This window comes from Schistocerca nitens, chromosome 8 (genome assembly GCF_023898315.1).
Source record: "Schistocerca nitens isolate TAMUIC-IGC-003100 chromosome 8, iqSchNite1.1, whole genome shotgun sequence".
Classification (NCBI taxonomy): Eukaryota; Metazoa; Arthropoda; class Insecta; order Orthoptera; family Acrididae; genus Schistocerca; species Schistocerca nitens.
The window spans coordinates 49,443,527-49,462,342 of record NC_064621.1 but is presented as its reverse complement, the minus strand read 5'-3'; the positions used below and the strand labels follow the sequence as shown (position 1 = coordinate 49,462,342).

General features: G+C 38.1%; 1 protein-coding gene across 4 annotated transcripts in view; it reads left to right on the top strand.

Moving 5' to 3' along the window:
* The window catches only part of LOC126199070 (aminopeptidase N-like), a 585,568-nt gene that overhangs the window by 431,898 nt on the left and 134,854 nt on the right, over positions 1–18,816 (top strand). For all 4 annotated transcript variants that reach the window (XM_049935786.1, XM_049935785.1, XM_049935787.1 and 1 more), the window contains exon 9: positions 6,451–6,604. In XM_049935786.1, coding sequence (XP_049791743.1) covers positions 6,451–6,604 — 154 coding nt within the window. The remainder of the gene's footprint in view (positions 1–6,450; positions 6,605–18,816) is intronic.

Here is an 18,816-nt window from a genome sequence, read left to right as displayed (position 1 = left end):
TGGGCTCAGTAATCTAGATCTGCAATTCATCCAGGTCACAGTCTTTCTTTTTCTTTTATAGGAATTGCACAGTATTTATTACTCCAAAATTAACAATGGCAACAATCAATGACAACAACCATTAAATTGAAATTCAGTCTGTTGCCATACACGAATCCTGGCAAGGTGTCAACTAACAAGTTGATATTCTGTTCTCCCCATTGTTGTGAGTGAATGTGAAGTGATATCAAAGAGCAACCAGGTGGTGGTGCAAATGCTGGAAAACATCATTGCTCAATTTGATCTTGGATCTTCAGTGGTGTCAAATTGGAAGAATAACTTATGACCAGCTGTTTGTCAGTCCACTGTTGGAATTTTCACACTGAATAAAGAAACTGGTAAAGCCAGCTTGCATCTGGGGTGTGATATATCAATTAATATGCAGTTTGGTTTGCAGAACTCAAGTCTAGCAAGTAATATTTTTGAGTTCTTAAGGGATTTTATTATTTTTTTCCATATTTCTATGTTTACCATTCTTTTGTTTGGATGTCAATCTATTTAATTTTTGTGTTTTTTGGTACATGGGTACTAGAAGATACACAAATTGTCACTAAATGGCAGGTGTGATAGAGGGACAACAAACAAAAGAAGAGCATCATGGTCACACTTTTCAAATACCAAAGCAGATTAAAGTTTAAAATATGTTGCAAACTAATTTAGAAATTCTATTGGCATCATGTCCATATATATATAAGCTATTTGTTAAACATTACTGAGTTCTAAAGTGTTGAATATGTATTCCTATTTTCTTTTAATTGTGCTAACGTTCGCCAATTCAGTTTTCGATTGTGCAGTGTATCAAGGAAATGTGACATGATAGAAAAAATCTGATTTTAACCAGTGAATTCAGCACCACAAAATTAGGTAAATCCATCCTGTCAAACCAGAAGCAGAAAAAAGTTTAAATTTGTTGTTTACAGTAAGTGTTTGAAGATTTTTCTTTTGTTTCCTTTCTAATATTCTATATAATATATATATCATTTAATGTACAAATATTGATCTTTCCAGCATCCATTTTTTAATTAGTTTTGCTTATCTTGTTTACCATGTTGTGTGATTTTTACTCCTACTTATTTGTACACTTCTGTTGCAATTGATTCCATTCCTACCTCCAGTGTCCTATCACTTTGTTTTGTTTTATGGACTTTACCTTAGAACCCCATTTTTAAACTCCTATATTTATTTCCTTGTCATATATTCAATGTCTTCTTTGCTTTGTGCTGAAATTAGCTGGTCATCAGCAAATTGTAGTGGGTAATAGTACTATGATTTATTGGGATACTTGTGTTCTTACACGTTTTCTTATAATTTTTCAATACTTACCCTATATATATGTTGTAAATTGTTGGTGATAAGCTGCATCTCTGATGAAATTCATATGTAACTTTAAATCCATCTGAGGGAAAGTTTTCTATTTCTATTCTGGTTGTAGAGATTTCATATACCAGTTCTGAATTGCTTTAATTATGACACAATCCATTTAGATCCATAAAGATGTATGCTGAGGTCACAGAAGTCATCGGATAGTGATACGTACATGTACAGATGTTGGTAGTATCACATTCATAAGATATAAAAGGGCAGTGGGTTGATGTACCTGTCGTATGTACTCAGGTGATTCGTGTGAAAAGGTTTCTGACACGGTTAGGCCGCGTGATGGGAATTAAGACTTTGAATGCAGAATGGTAGTTGGTGCTAGACTTATGGGACATTCCAATTTGGAAGCTGTTTGGGACTTCAATATTCTGAGATCCACAATGTCAAGAGCCTTCCGAGAATACCATATTGCAGGCATTACCTCTCACAATAGACTACACATATGTGGATGGCCTTCACTTAGCATTTAAGAGCAGCTACGTTTGCATAGAGTTGTCTGTGGTGACAGACAAACAACAATAAATTAAATAATTTCAGAAATGAACATGGGACCTACAACAAATGTATTCATTAGGACAGTGTAGCGAAATTTGGTATTAATGGTCTAGGGCAAGAGATAATCAATGTGAGTGCCTCTACTAACAGCACGACATCGCCTGCAGTGCCTCTCTTGGGCTCATGATTGCATCGGTTGGACTCTAGATGACTGTAAAACTGTGACTTGGTCAGATGAGTCTTCATTCCTGTCGATAAGAGCTGATGGTAAGGTTTGAGTGTGCCACAGACCCCACAAAGCCAAGGACCCAGGTTGTCAGCAAGACACCGTGCAAGGTGGTGGTGGCTTCATAATGGTGTGGGCTATGTTTACGTAAAATGAACTGGGTCCTCTGGTCCAACTGAACTACTTGGAGACCATTTTCAGCCATTTGTAAACTTCCCATTCCCAAACAATGGAGTTTTTATGGATGACAATCCTCCCTGTCACTGGGCCACAATTGCTAGCAACTGGTTTTAAGAAAATTCTAGACAATTCGAGCAAATGATATGGCCACCTGATACGAATTCCATCAAACAATTATGAGACATAATCAAGAAGTCAATTCATGCACAAAAATCCTGCACTGGCAACACTTCCCCAATTATGGACAGTTACAGAGGCAGCACAGGTCAGTATTTCTACAGGGGACTTCCAAGGACTTGTCAAGTCCACGTCACATTGAGTTGCTGCACTATTTCAGTCAAAAGGAGATTTGACACAATGTTGAGAGGTATTTCATGACTTATGTCATCCCATTGTACTGCATTAAGTTTATCTGCTGATAATAAAAGCAAGGCTTGTTGGTCTATTATAAATACAAATCACAAACCCTCCAACTCACAGGAACACAGCAAAATACAGTTCATGATCGGCAAAAAAGCTATAACTGAACAGAATAAAATCATAAATCTCTTCAACAACTATTTTGCCACAGTAGGCCAAAAACTAAATGAAAAAACAAATAACAAAAAATACAATAACACATGGAAAACATTTATTAATCCCCAGGGGAATGCAATGGCACTTTTCCCAGTGACAGAAAAAGAAACACTAAAGTCAGTAAAAAACCTAAAACAAACAAAGTCGTGTCGAATTGACGGAATATCAAGTATAGAATTTAAACACTGTCTGAAGGAACTCAAGAAACCTCTTACACAACTAATCAATGCATCATTCCTGGAAGGAGCTTTTCCAAAGTGCTTCAAGACAGCACTGATAAAACCAATACATAAAAAGGGGAATGAATACAATCCAGAAAATTATAGGCCTATAGCTCTTTTACCAGTCGTATAAAAAATATTTGAATGAGCTTATGCAGAGACTTGTTGCATTTCTGATGTAATATGAAACAATCAACAAGAATCAGTTTGGCTTCCTGAAAGATAAATGTATTATAGAGGCAGTAACAGACCTCATCGAAAATGTCACAACAAACTTGGACTCTAAAAATGAATGCATAGGAGTATTTATGGATCTAACAAAGGCATTTGACTGTGTAGGCCACAGAACTTTAGTAGAAATATTAGGAGTATATGGCATAAGAGGAAATGCAGGAGACTGGATTCTCTCATACCTGACAAAGAGGAGCCAATATACTGATATTACAGAAACTATTGGTGAAAAAATAAGATCTAAAGCAAGAATTTTATACTTCTCTGTGCCACAAGGCTCCATTCTTGGCCTAGTACTCTTCATCCTAAACACAAATCACATCCCAAATATGATTAGGTATGGCAGTATACTTACCTATGCAGATGACACAACTCTTCTGTTCAAGGATAAAGACACAGAAAAGCTAGAAATAAAAGCCAATGTAGAAGTAAATAACGCCCTCTAAAGATTTACTGAATTAAACATACACAACAATATTGCTAAAACACTTTGTGTAAACATCAAACTTCGAAACTTTCACAGTGAAGATACGGGGTATATTTGAAACGGCAATAAAAACTAAACGAGCAGTGATAGAAATACACCATATGTTGCAATATGCTTGGGACAACAGTACATTTTCAGGCAGACAAACTTTCGAAATTACAGTAGTTACAATTTTCAACAACAGATGGCGCTGCAGTCTGGGAAACTCTATAGTACGATATTTTCCACATATCCACCATGCGTAGCAATAATATGGCGTAGTCTCTGAATGAAATTACCCGAAACCTTTGACAACATGTCTGGTGGAATGGCTTCACATGCAGATGAGATGTACTGCTTCAGCTGTTCAATTGTTTCTGGATTCTGGCGGTACACCTGGTCTTTCAAGTGTCCCCACAGAAAGAAGTCACAGGGGTTCATGTCTGGCGAATAGGGAGGCCAATCCACGCTGCCTCCTGTATGTTTTGGATAGCCCAAAGCAATCACACGATCATCGAAATATTCATTCAGGAAATTAAAGACGTCGGCCGTGCGATGTGGCCGGGCACCATCTTGCATAAACCACGAGGTGTTCGCAGTGTCGTCTAAGGCAGTTTGTACCGCCACAAATTCACGAAGAATGTCCAGATAGTGTGATGCAGTAATCGTTTAGGATCTGAAAAATGGGCCAATGATTCCTTTGGAAGACATGGCGGCCCAGACCGGTACTTTTTGAGGATGCAGGGACGATGGGACTGCAACATGGGGCTTTTCAGTTCCCCATATGCGCCAGTTCTGTTTATTGATGAAGCCGTCCAGGTAAAAATAAGCTTCGTCAGTAAACCAAATGCTGCCCACATGCATATCGCCGTCATCAATCCTGTGCACTATATCGTTAGCGAATGTCTCTCATGCAGCAATGGTAGCAGCGCTGAGGGGTTGCCACGTTTGAATTTTGTATGGATAGAGGTGTAAACTCTGGCGCATGAGATGATACGTGAACGTTGGCGTCATTTGGACCGCAGCTGCAACACGGCGAACGGAAACCCGAGGCCTCTGTTGGATCACCTGCTGCACTAGCTGCACGTTGCCCTCTGTGGTTGCCGTACGCGGTCGCCCTACCTTTCCAGCACGTTCATTCGTCATGTTCCCAGTCCGTTGAAATTTTTCAAACAGATCCTTTATTGTATCGCTTTTCGGTCCTTTGGTTACATTAAACCTCCGTTGAAAACTTCGTCTTGTTACAACAACACTGTGTTCTAGGCGGTGGAATTCCAACACCAGAAAAATCCTCTGTTCTAAGGAATAAACCATGTTGTCTACAGCAGACGTGCACGTTGTGAACAGCACACGCTTACAGCAGAAAGACGACATACAGAATGGCGCACCCACAGACTGCGTTGTCTTCTATATCTTTCACATCACTTGCAGCGCCATCTGTTGTTGAAAATTGTAACTACTGTAATTTCGAAAGTTTGTCCGCCTGAAAATGTACTGTTGTCCCAAGCATATTGCAACAAATGGTGTATTTCTATCGCTGCTCGTTTAGGTTTTATTGCCGTTTCAAATATACCGGTCATTTTTGAAACACCCTGTATCAACGTATGCATAGATGAGTGCATAGCAGAGAACACCAAATATACAAAATTCCTTGGGATAATTCTTGATGAAAATGTAAACTGGGATAAGCATGTAGAATATATAAGGGGGAAACTCTGTGCAAACCTATATGTGCTGCACCATCTCAGCTACCTAAAAGATACAGGCATTATGAAAACAATATACTAGGCATTAATTCATATGACGTTAAGTTATGGCATAATTTTATGGGGAGGCACCTCAAAAACAAATATTAATAAAGTATTTAAATTACAAAAAAGAACCATAAGAATGATAGCCAACCTTAAATGGAAAGATTCAGGTAAACCAGCAATTCTCAAAATACTAAAATTATCCAGTATATACCTATATGAATTCCTCTGTTGAACAAAGTTCAAACATTTTGCCAATACTAGAGATAACAACACACAACACAACCATGACACAAGAAAATGGAACCTCTTCCATGAGCCTACACACAACACCACAAAATACAAAAAAAGCCATTATACGCTGGAGCAAAAGCCCTCGAAAAACTCCCTTCATTCTTGAGAGAAATAAACAATAAAAATATTTTCAAAAATGTCTCAAAAAATTTTGTAATGAAAAACTGTTATTACAGTGTTAATGAATATATGTGCACTACAGTTCAAAACAATTGCAATACCATTATTGTATCAAAAGAAAAATTGTACAAAATGTAATTTATTATGAAATAGCTGAAGAATAATTTTTTAATTAATTATATTTTTGTTCAACAGTAGACAGTAAAAACTATGAACCAGTCAGTGCATAAAATGGAAATGTATCTTGATCCATACAGTGTACTTTGTCAAATGATAAATAAATAAATAACTAAATAAAATAAGTACATAAAAAAATCTCTTCCTATGTCTACAAATACAATATGAAGAGGCTGATCTCCAATATTTTTTTGAAGCATTCATTGCAATTAATTTAAGTCATTGTGGTGTTTAGTTGCTAGTAAGCAGGCATATACTGTACACAGAATTCAAGTGGAGGTGCGTGTGTGTCCTCAGGATGTACAGTAGTGCACTGCCGGAGGACTTGTTTGCTGCAGTGGCGGAGGAGGGATACCCGGAGCTGGCGGACTATATGGAGACCTGGACCACCACACCTGGCTTCCCAGTCATCAACGTCACCCGGGAGGGGCAGAACGCCATCTTGGTACAGGTGTGTGCTTCTCATGTTGTGCAAATTCCCACATAACTATCTCATTCATTTATATATTTATAAATTGCTTATCTTTTGAAAATAATTTATTCGGCCAGGTGAGTTATTAAACACAAAAGATATGCTACATCACAACACTCTCAGCAATGGAAGTGTAAATGTTTCAGGTAAAACTAAATCAAATAGTGAAACATCTGGTGGGGAATAACAGTAATATGAATTACAATAGGTGGCTACTCGTCACAGGTAGGAGTTATGGAGCAGCAAATCGGTACATGTAAAATAAGACTGTTGGATTTTATGAGAGGTGTTCAATAAGTAATGCAACACATTTTTTTCTTGGCCTAGTTCAGTTGAAAAAATGCGGAATTTGTTGTGGGAGATAATGGAATATTCCCACTTCAGCTGCTGTAGTTTCGTGTAGTTCCAACAGGTGGTGGCATTTAACATAGCCTCCAAAATAGCATCTGTAACTGAGGTACATTCCAAGGACAGAGCTGTCATCGAGTGTCTATGGCAGAAACCCAGAGCATCTCAGGTATTAACAAGTGCTTGCAGAATGTCTACAGAGACCTGACAGTGAACAAAACACGATGAGTCGTTGGGCGAGGCATCTGTCATGATCACGAGGTCACGCATGCCGACTGGCTACCCACAGGTGTGACTCCAACTGTGTAATGTGCGGACCCAATAATTCCATTGACAGATCACAATCAAACACATGGCTGTACAACTGGACATCTGTTGGTAATGCTGACACACTTGTCGAGTTGGGGTTCTCAAATCTGGGTTCCTCACTGTGTAACCCAAGGCCATAGTGTGTGACAAACGACCTTCTGTATGGAGTTGTTTGTACATTATGAGTTGATAGTGACAATTTTATGTTTAACATGATCGCAGGTAACAAAACATGTGTACATTATTTTGAACTGGAAACAAAACAGCAGTCCGGAGAGTGGCACCATACAACCTCTTCTCAGAAGAAAAAGGTGTAAACCACACCCTGAGCCAATAAAGTCATGACAACTGTCTTGCGGGACTCTGAAATGGTTATTCTGTTTGATGTCTTTCCTTGTAGTGCAACAATCAACTCAGAAGTGTATTCTATAGGCTCAGGAACTTGAAGAAACGACTTGAGTGTGTTCATCAACACAAAAATGCAAACTTCTCCTTCTCCATGACAATGTAAAGCCTCACTTAAGTCTGTGCACCTGAGAGGAGCTCAGAAAACTTCACTGGACTGTTTTTCCTGAGCCATCCTACAGCCCATATCTCATACATCTGACTTCTGTCTGTTTGGCCCAATGAAGGATACTGTCTGTGGGAAGCAGAACGTGGATGACAAGGAGGTTAATGAAGCAGCAAGATTTTGGCTCCAATGCCGACCCGTAGATTGGCACAGTGCAGGCATACAGGCCCTCGCAGCAAGGTGATGTATGGCCATCATATTGAATGGAGAGTATGTTGAAAAATATGGTGTATTTGGATCCTGAATAAAACCAACCTGCTTTTGGGGAAAAATGTGTTGCATTACATATTGAAAGCCCCCAAGCTAAATTAAACTGTGGATAATCTGGGTTGGAATAAGAGTAATATGAATAGGGTAGGTTGCTACTTGGCACTCATAGGAGGCCTAGAGTGGCAAATGGGCACGTTCAAAAGAATACTGGTAGGTATTATTAAGTTGTTAGGCAGAGGCCTGTATCAGATGCAGAAAACCATATGCACACGTGTGCGAGCGCACGCATGCGCACACACACGCACGCACGCACGCACGCACGCACGCACACACACACACACACACACACACACACACACACACACACACACACATACACAAATATGCAGCCACCGTCATTTCTGGGAACTGGGGCCATAATGCAGTGAGCAGCAATCTCAACTGGTGTGAGTAGTGTATACCAAAGAGTTAACGTTCAAGTTAGTTTATTTTAACAAAAACAAAAGGATGGCAGGTAGGGTTACGTACTCATGATTTTTGTTTATAATTTTCTTGTTTCAATAGTCAATAATATCAGTAATATCAGCCACAAATGTTTAATAATAAACAAAATTTCCAAAAGGGTAATATATGAAGGCATGCTCAAAAAAATGTTTTATTTGAAGTCTCTTGAAACTTTTGAAATTAAACAAACATTCTACATCTTCATCCTTAATATCTGCATGTTTTGAGCCCTCTGCCTCTAGAGGACTCTGAATTGTAGCAGCCGGCCGAAGTGGCCGTGCGGTTAAAGGCGCTGCAGTCTGGAACCGCAAGACCGCTACGGTTGCAGGTTCGAATCCTGCCTCGGGCATGGATGTTTGTGATGTCCTTAGGTTAGTTAGGTTTAACTAGTTCTAAGTTCTAGGGGACTAATGACCTCAGCAGTTGAGTCCCATAGTGCTCAGAGCCATTTGAACCAATTGTAGCATGTAACATGGCAGTGTGTAGCATAACTACGTCGCTGCATGAGAAAGTGCGTGTTGCAATAGAGTTTAGAATTCAAAGAGTTATTTCACACATTGAGCTCCCTCTTCTTCATCATGGAAGTGTCAGACCACACACACACAGTCTGTGACATCTGCAACAATCCATTGATCATCCTCCATACAGTTTTGACTTGGCCCCATCTAATTTTCACATGTTTTGAAAACTTAAAGAACACCCTTGAGGACTTCACTTCAGTAGTGATGAAGCAGTGCAAGCATAGGTGAGGTTGTGGCTCTAGCAACAAAGACAAACATTCCACAGTGACGGTATCAACAAATTTTCTGTCATTGGTAGAAATAGGTTCATTGCCAGGGTGACGGGATTTGGATGGGGGTTTAAGAGATTCTCTGCTATTGAGACTGGTGACATGTTGCAAATGGAGAAACAATGATCTTGGGGGAAAAAAGAGTTTGTTGGTTAAGTTCTCTTGTTGATAGTTCAGTAGTAACATTTGTAACTAGGAGATTAATAAATAGTTCTTCATGAAAATCAGAACCATTTTTCCTGCAAATTTTTGGGGCTCTGTCTGAAGTTAACTGAACATGTGATGATGCAGTTTTGCTGCCTAGACTGTGATGTTCACAATGAAGTTTTCTGAGCACCATTTTGTCTGTGGCAACATAGCGATGTTTAATTGTGCCAATTTTGGATCTATCACAAGGATTCACATGTTAATGATGATTAGCGGTAGCAGAGTGATGGGAGGAGATATTTTAAATGTGATGAAAGGGGAAGTAGCTAACAAAAAAAATCTAGAAATAACAACATTAGGTGAAATCAGAAAAGCAAATAAAAATATAAACTCTGTGCAGGTTCAAAACATCAAATCTATACATAAGTTAATTTTCAGAATGGTTATAGATGACAGAAGAAATTGAAAGTGTTTAAGAGAATTTTCTGGTTTTACTTTCTGGTTACCAGAATTTGAATCTAAGAAGCCATTCACTGAAGAATCTTTTCCAGGATTGGAGTTAGGGGCAATCTGCCTTATATTGTGTATAGATAGTAGAGCAAAAAATGAAATGACTACCAACATTGACAAAATTGTGGTGAAACTTAATGACATCATAGAATGTGAAGAGGATGGTGGTGATGCAAATGATGAAGAAGGGGATCTAATCCAAATGGGTAGAAATAAAAGATTGAGTTTACTCGAAAAGAAGATGGAAAATGATTACGATTTAGAAATAGGCAATAAAAATCAAACACGATTCTCTCCATATTCACAAGATGAATGGAAAGTTTCCATCATTTTGTGACTTGTAGGGTGATCTTTTTAATGGTGGTGATGGATATACAGTTAAAAAGTGGATCATGAACTTTGAGGAAACAGCATTTTTGATGGATTGGAACCTGCGACTCTCTATTTCAGTATGTGATTGATGGAATAGAACACAACTCAGGCACAAAACTTCTACTTTATGTCACAGAAGTGTGAAAGAGATTAAGGAAAAACTGAGGTATTATGAAAGAGCTGTGAAGTCATTGCCAAAAAGCAATAACAAATGCTACAGCAATGAAAATGTAAAGAAAGGTGCTGAAGAATCAAGTAACAGAAATACTGAAAGTGCAGCTTGGAATCCAAAGAAAGTGTTTCAGTTGTGGTGCCAGTGGTCACAGTTCAACTGATTGCAACCACAAGAGCAAGAGGGAGGGATGCTTCAATTGCAATGAGTTTGGCTGTATCACATCTCAATGCTCGAAGGAGAAGAATAATCGAAAGGCGACAATGAATGCAAACACTGTTAAGAAGAGTATTAAGAACCATAAATTTAAAAATGTACAAATAAATAACCAAGAGGTGAAGGTGTTAATTGGCTGTGGCAGTGAATTTACTGTGACAGGATGTTCTTGAGACTACGGATACTCAAAGTTTGCAAAAAAATAGATGTCATTGTGACAGGATTTGGGAAAAACTTCATCTTTCCACTACATCCTTTTAAAGGCATAGTAGAGATTGATCATGTGAAAATTGAAACAGAGATTTTTGTGTGGTTTACAGAGAGAAATTGTTGTTGGAAACGATTTTCTGGATCAGACTGAAGTTTGAATAAACAAGGGCAGAGTTGTCATTAGGAAGTCAGAATGGGAAGTTCATCTTGTGTGTAGCAGAAAAACCAGAATGAGGTATTGAAAGCTCTGTTAGTGAAGAAACAAAGGAACACATCAAAGATTTAGTGAATACTTACGCCCCAGCAAAGACAAAATCCACTGATGTAAGAATGAAGATTATGGTGATAGAACAACAACTGATAAATAGTAGATGCAGAAGATTGTTCCAAGAGAGAAAGAATATGTTGATAACCAAGTTCAGAAGTGGGTAGATGAAGGGATTATAAAACAGAGTTCATATGAAATACTTGCCACATTGTAGTTGAAAACAGAGAAAAATGGAGACTACTGTGTCTGTAGGCCTATAGATTATAGAATGTTAAACAAGATCACAGAGAAAGATCATTACCCATAGTCCTTTATAGATTATAGATCACCTTATAGATAAACTACAAGATGACCCGAGATGCATGCTTATTTTCCACACTAGATTTCAATAGAGTTTTTCTTTTTTTCATTTTTTAAGTTAATGTTAAAGAGGGAAGATGAAAATATACCTCATTTGCGGCACACTCAGGGCACTTTCAGCTTAGGAAACTTCCATTTGGATTATCAGATTCCATTGCAGTCTTTCTGTGTTTTACAAACACTCTTTTTTTAGGCATGCTTGAGAAAATATCATATTTATTTTCATGAATAATGTTATAATACCAACAAAGAGAGATGCTGAGTCACACCAGTGACTTGGTTTAGTGTTAAAAACTACAGCAGAATGTGGCTTTGAAATTAATTTTGCAAAATGCTAGTCCTTAATGAGAACTGTTCAGTTCCTTAAGTTTGTTATAGTGTGTGGCAAATCCAACCTTTGTCTGAAACGACAATAGCAGTTCAGAACTTTCCAGAACTGAAATATATTGCAGCAATACAAAGTTTCCTCGATCTAACAGTATTTTCTCTGCAACTGTCAAACTTCTGAGCAATTTACAGAGGAATAATTGAGAATGTACTTTGAAGAAGAGCAGATGCCAACATTTATGATGCTCAAATATATTCTTTTGTTGGATAAAGTTTTAAAAATCTGCAACCCAAAATGTGAAATTAAACTACACACAGATGCAAGTAAAGAAGGTTTTGGAGCCATGTTATTACAAAAATCTCCACATGACAAAGAGTTACATCCAGTCTTATCTAAAAGTACGAAAAACAACCTCTCAAGAGGAAAAATACAGTAGCTATAATGATACCTCACAATTAGAGTTGGGATAGCTTTAAGGAAAGCACATGGAAGGTGGACTTCCACATTTCATCTTTTGTTGTTTTCATGGACTACACTTTATGGCTTGACAGCAATATTATAATTACAATTTAAAAAAACCTTGTTAAAAGAATCACAATGCTCATAGTCTTAAAAATAACTTGAACTGGCTCAATTCATTAAAAACTAATTTTAGAAATTTATACCATTAAGAGCACAGCTTGAAACCTGAAGTATACAGTTCCCAAAATCAACAAAGAAGTCACACCAACTAGCCTTGGCTGCAAGCAGATTCACAAAAAAAAAAAAAAAAAAAAAAAAAAAAAATATCAGCAAAATGAATAACAATGACAGCCACTAAAATTGCTAACCACATCCAAGCTAAGGTAATGTGTTACACAAGTGTATAGCACCCATCCAAAATACAGAAAGGATAACAAATCATGCAACTGATTGTGGCTGTTAGAAAGCCCTTAGCAATGTAAAAGACTTAATAAAAATCCTTTATGCAATAAAATACGCAATCCCCCAAAACACAGACAAAACTGGGTCCAATATTCAGGAACACATATTTTCAATAAATTGCCAGCAACCATTACAAACTTAATTTCAGATAAAGCATGCTTTAAACAGAGTCTGAAAGACTTTTTAATAGGCAACTCCTTCCACTCAGTAGATTAATACACTAGATTCTTGCTAATCTGCCTATTCCTGGCATGTATGGGTGCCGGATTAGCAGAAGTGCCAGATTATTGAGTGTCTGAAATTTACTTTATTCATTTATTTTGGTTTTTACTTACTTCGAAAACATATGGGATATAGTGTACTGTACAGTACTTTACTAAACCGAAGGATACAATTTTAAAACATAGAGAATATATTTTGTTAAATCAAAAAATAAATTAATTTTCAAAGAAAACTGTCCTTGATTGTATAATGTACATAATTATACAGTCGTATCACTCACTATGAAACATATCCCTACTTTTAACTGTCACAATGATGATACACGATGGTGGCATGCTTTATCATGCAACCACTTTACAAGCATTACATCAGTACTGCATGTGTCTGGTTATTGCATAATGTACTCTAGGAAGACCTCAGCAAATTCAGTGCCAGTAGCATGAGAAATCTTCATGCTCTCCCCTCCTGTGTCCTCTTCTTCATCACTTTCATCATTACTTTCTTGCACACTTTTCATTATTTCTTCGTCTGTTAAAGTTTGGTTTGTATCACATTTAGCCATGTAGCAACATCTTCATCATCAATTTCTCCTCCTCCTGGAAGGTTTTGGAACACATCAGTGTACAAAGTAATTGATTATACCAAATTGACTGGCTCATTGTTGTCACTCACTAATGGATCCAACTTGGCATCAATGGATGACCACTATTTTCTCCATCTCTTCATTATGGTAGTGCTCTCCACTTTATCCCATGCTTCAGCTGCTTGGAAAACAACATCACATATGTTAATTGCTTTCCATGCCTTCAGCGTAGTCTTGATAGAGTCGTTTGCACTTTCGTTTAGCAAGGAGACGAGAAGTGAATGTCGATAATGGTGTTTAATTGATTCCAAAATTCCCTGGTCCATGGGCTGAATTAGGACTGTCACCTTGGGTGGGAGAAAGAGTGCTTGTATATCATCGGACTTCTAACTGACTGGAGGTTGAATGGGAGCATTGTCAGTTAGAAGGATAGCTTTCAGTAGAAGCTTTTTCTTATTTAGCTCTTTTCTCACTGTTGGTACAAAGGTTTCATGGAACCAGCAAGAGAATATTTGTCTGTCCATCCACACTTTCTTCTGAGCGCAATACTGCACTGGTAGAGCATTTATGTTGGTGTATTGAAAACATTGTGGATGTTGGGATTTTCCAGTCACCATAAGCAGTAGTTTATGACTCCTATTTGCAGTACAACATGCCATTAATGTTACGCGATGTTTCTGTTGCTTGTAACCATGAGCTTCCTTCTTGTTCTTGGCAGCTAATGTTTTTGAAGGAAGCATCTCGTAAAAGAGTCCTGTTTCATCAGCATTATACAAGGCATCAGCAATTAAATCTTCTTCCTGTATCATCTTTCATATCTTGCTTACAATCTCATCATCATCCTGATCGTTAGCTGAGTGACTTTCCCCAGTGACTGTCAGCTGCCGAATTCTATGTCATTTTTTCCTGTTTGATAGCTGACCTTCCCTCACTGCAAACAAGTTACTACCACCAAGTTGTTTGTTAAATGTGGCTGCTTTTTCCTCTATAATCAGGCCACTGACTGGAATTCATTTCCTGCATTGTTGTATGAACCATCTGTAAACAGCTACATCCAGTTCTTCATTCTCACTCTTTCGCATAGCCTTCCATTTTTCCAACTCACTATCCATTTGTCTTGATTACTGTCAAATAACATCTTCTTTCTTTTTGCTCTCATAAATAGTTGCTCATCCAGCAATAGTTGCTCAGCAGCAATGGCTTTCTGCAAAGAACCTTGATTTAACTTATCTAAAATTTCAAGTTTCTGCTTGAGGTCTAGTCTAACATGATTCCTTTTAGAAGACATGTTTCCAAACACTACAATTTCAAATACAGTATATAAAGCATTGTTTAACTAAGCATTGTTTAACAAAGCATTGCTTAATTAAGCATTGTTTAACTATGCATTGTTCAACTAAGCATTGTTGCACACTATACTTCATTGTGCATGTTTTTGGATGTGCGCCGAATTACTGAGAGTCTGGACTACTGAGGGCCAGATTAACAAGCGTCTAGTGTATCTTAAGCAAAAATGTCTGTTACATTTCAGTTTTGACAGCCCTTGGTCACAACAGTCAAGATAAGGTATTTTTTGTATGATAAATTTATTAACAGTGCATAACAATGTTTCATTCTGACAGTGTGTTAATTCTGTAAATATTAGCTGTTCCACTTTACTGCATTGTATTCACCTATTTTGACAATCTCCTGACAAATGATGAGAGTAGTATGTATTATATTCAAATGTTTTATGTTTTTATGTTATACTTTCTGAAATGTTCCACACACATGAGAATCACCTCATTTTTTGGGTCTATGGAACAAAAACTGAATCTAATCTGATCTAATCTAATCTAAACTGGGAAGTTACGTAATTTAAATGTGACTCCCAACTGGTACACACCAACAAAACATTGATAATGACACTTAAATAATACACAGTTGCCCAAAACAAGATAAGCTGGGAGGATATGCGATTTAAATGTGACTCCCAACTGGTACACACTGAAATATGCTCACTATTTTTATATACTTGAATTTAGCATATTTCGTGACAGTACTCACTTTTCCGTGAAATGTTTATAAGATGATATTTGACTTTTCTGTGTTGGCTTCAGTCATCTAGTGAAAGTATGACTCCACAATGCTGTTTCATCGGCAGCAGAAATGACCTGGTTCAATGCGTTTGCCTCATTTTTGATGCTTCAAATACCATTTCTTCGAATGTGGTTCCTTCTTGATGTTTATATAAAAAAGTAGTAACATAATTCATTTTTCCTGTTCACTAGCAAATTATTATAACGGCGACCCGCACATTGTTCCACCGTCACACACACTGAGAGTTCACTGCCAAATGACTACGGTCAAAGATGACTCCAGCATCAAAGACAATTTATGCAACACACAAGCTTCCGCTTGTAACCAGTCTCTTTGATATTCTTCGTCACATCTACTAATAGTAATCAATATGCTGTCATTCTCAAACATATAAGCAAATTAGCATAAAATAAGGCAAATTACAATTCACAAAAAAATGTTGTTGTTCACAAAAAAATATTCTGACAAAAATATAAGAAAACATTTACAACCTCCCTCATTAGATTTGGTATCGACAAATCCGGCAGAAAATAACACATCTCCCAGATCCAATACAACACCAACAGAGACGTTGACAATGACTGTTAATAAAAAAATACAGTTGCCCAAAATACAAGATAATCTGGGAGGACATGCAATTTAAGTGTGACTTCCAACTTGTACACACCAGTAGGAATGTTGACAATGACCTTTAATGAATATACTAATGGACGAAATTCAAGGTAAGCTGAGGATTATGGCAGGCAGCTATCATAGCCAGCAAGGAACAAGTAGGTAAGTTTCACAATGAGTGGAGTTAACTAATGACTGTGGATCAAGGAAAGGCTCAACAGTTTATACTGATAAGTAAAAAGCTATAAACGTAACATGCTTGGCCGTAGTAATAAGGGTGCAATGTTTAAACGAGTGGTTAAAGAGCACATATAGTGAGAAGGAGTTTTGATCTTGCAAAATATGCTTTAAACCTCATAAGTTTATTAAATTCACCAAATAGGGCAGACTTCTGGTTCCCCATTAACTGCTGGCACTCCACGTTGGCACACATCAGTCAACTTGAGCCACCAGGATGGGCTGGTCGAGGCACCAGATTGTCAGTCAACCAAGACACTTTGCGACGATGGAAGTGCTGCTGTGACAGAAAGCTAACACATCTCTGCTGTGGGCCCAGGGAACAGGAATGCATTATCCACTGCCATAACTACTCTGCCAACACACTCCAGAAGGGAACAGTAAAATGCACAAATAAGGCTAGACAAGAATGCCTACGATGTAGAAAATCACAGCTAATTGCACAAACAACTAATTGTACAAGTTATAAGCTTAACACTCCTTAAAATTACTTGTCATTTAGAAGCGGAAATATCAGCCCCTGCTGATGCAATGACTTAAGAATACTCGTCTACGAAGGGTGTTTTGTCTCCAACACAGATTATGTTACAGATTTAACCATCTATTGAATTTATAACAGGGAATACTAGTACACTTGCTTGGAATATAGCCTAAAACACTAACTGTGAATAGTTACATTGACCAATTGTCATATTCACAACCACTCATTGGCTTGTCAAAAAAATGTTCCCACATAACACAGACGTGACATTGGAATATCAGGTACCCAAACAGTAAGAAAACAACACTTAGCTCCACTCAGGGGTGAAGGAACCATGACTTGCAGGATTCCAGCTGATGTGTTGTTGGCTGCAATCCATGCTGTCAGTCATCAAGGTGCTATAAAATTAAAGTTTGCAAAGTAGGCCAGGAATTTGCCAACCAGGTTGCACATGACATACGCTGCTCTTCCCCCAACTTGGCACTGTCAATCCTTAAGAGAGTCGGCAAGAATTGTCCCTGACTGATTCAACCAGCAAAAACTTGCCAGCCATGTTCCCTCTTGCTGACTGACTTTACCAGTTCCTGCCAAACCAACAGCCACACTCCAACCAAAGACCAAGCTCACAACTTACAATCAGATTGATATTGCCAATGCAATTAGGTAATGGCACATGCAGAGTGCCATACCACCAAGATTAAAGTTGCTACTGTTCAATCTCCCTCCCTTTAAACTAATCATCCCCCCCTCCCCACTCCACCCACCCTGAGAAGGGTGAAAGGTCAACTAACTGGCTAACTATGGTGGATCTGAGGGTGTTGCCCATGGCTAAATCCTTGACCAGCAAATTAACTGGCCCCAGAACCTTAACGACAGAACACAGACCGATAAAGTGTGATGTGAATTTGCCAAATCCAACGCCAAGGCGAGCGTGCCCAATGCAGTTTATTACAAAGATCTTATCCCCTACCTTGCCCTGAAAGGGACATCTACTCTGGTTCTAGTGCTGTGCCTGTTGACAATGGCCAATTCTATATTGTGCCTGGTCCATTGCCAATTTTTCTTAAAGATATCAGTAGTGATAGATGCACGTGGGCAGATCATCTTGAATATTCAACAAGTAAGATAGTGGAGAATTCAAGGAGATACATCATCAGGGCAGCAGGAGCAGCCTTTGATGCTTTGTGTTGAGTGGAATTAAACACGTTTGAGCCAATGGGGGGGGGGGGGGGGGGATATTCCATTTACTTGGGGACTTATTATGATATATAATCAAAGCTGACTTAAGATTATGATTCACTCTTTTGGCAAAGGATCCTGAGGATAATGTGGTGTGGTAATGATGTGCTTAATGGCACTGCAAAGTTGTTTAAATTGCTGAGAAACAAATGGAGTATTATCACTCGCCAGAGTCTTGAGAGAGCCAAACCAGTAGATGATGTTGATCAGATGTCTGGCAGCAACAGTTTCAATAACTCCTTGGCCAGGAATGAGCCAAACAATTCGCGAAAACATCTCAACGACCATGAGGATATGACAGTTTCCTTTCTTAGTACAGGGAAGGGGTCCCACAAAATCAATAAAGATTTTATCCATAGGGTACTGTTCACACTCAGATTTTAATAATGCACTCAGCAGGTTGTTATTGAATTTCCCCATTCTACGGGTCACACTGGCCAACTAGATGCCAAATATCTTTGTACAATGACGACCTGGTAAGTTGAGATCATATCTTTGC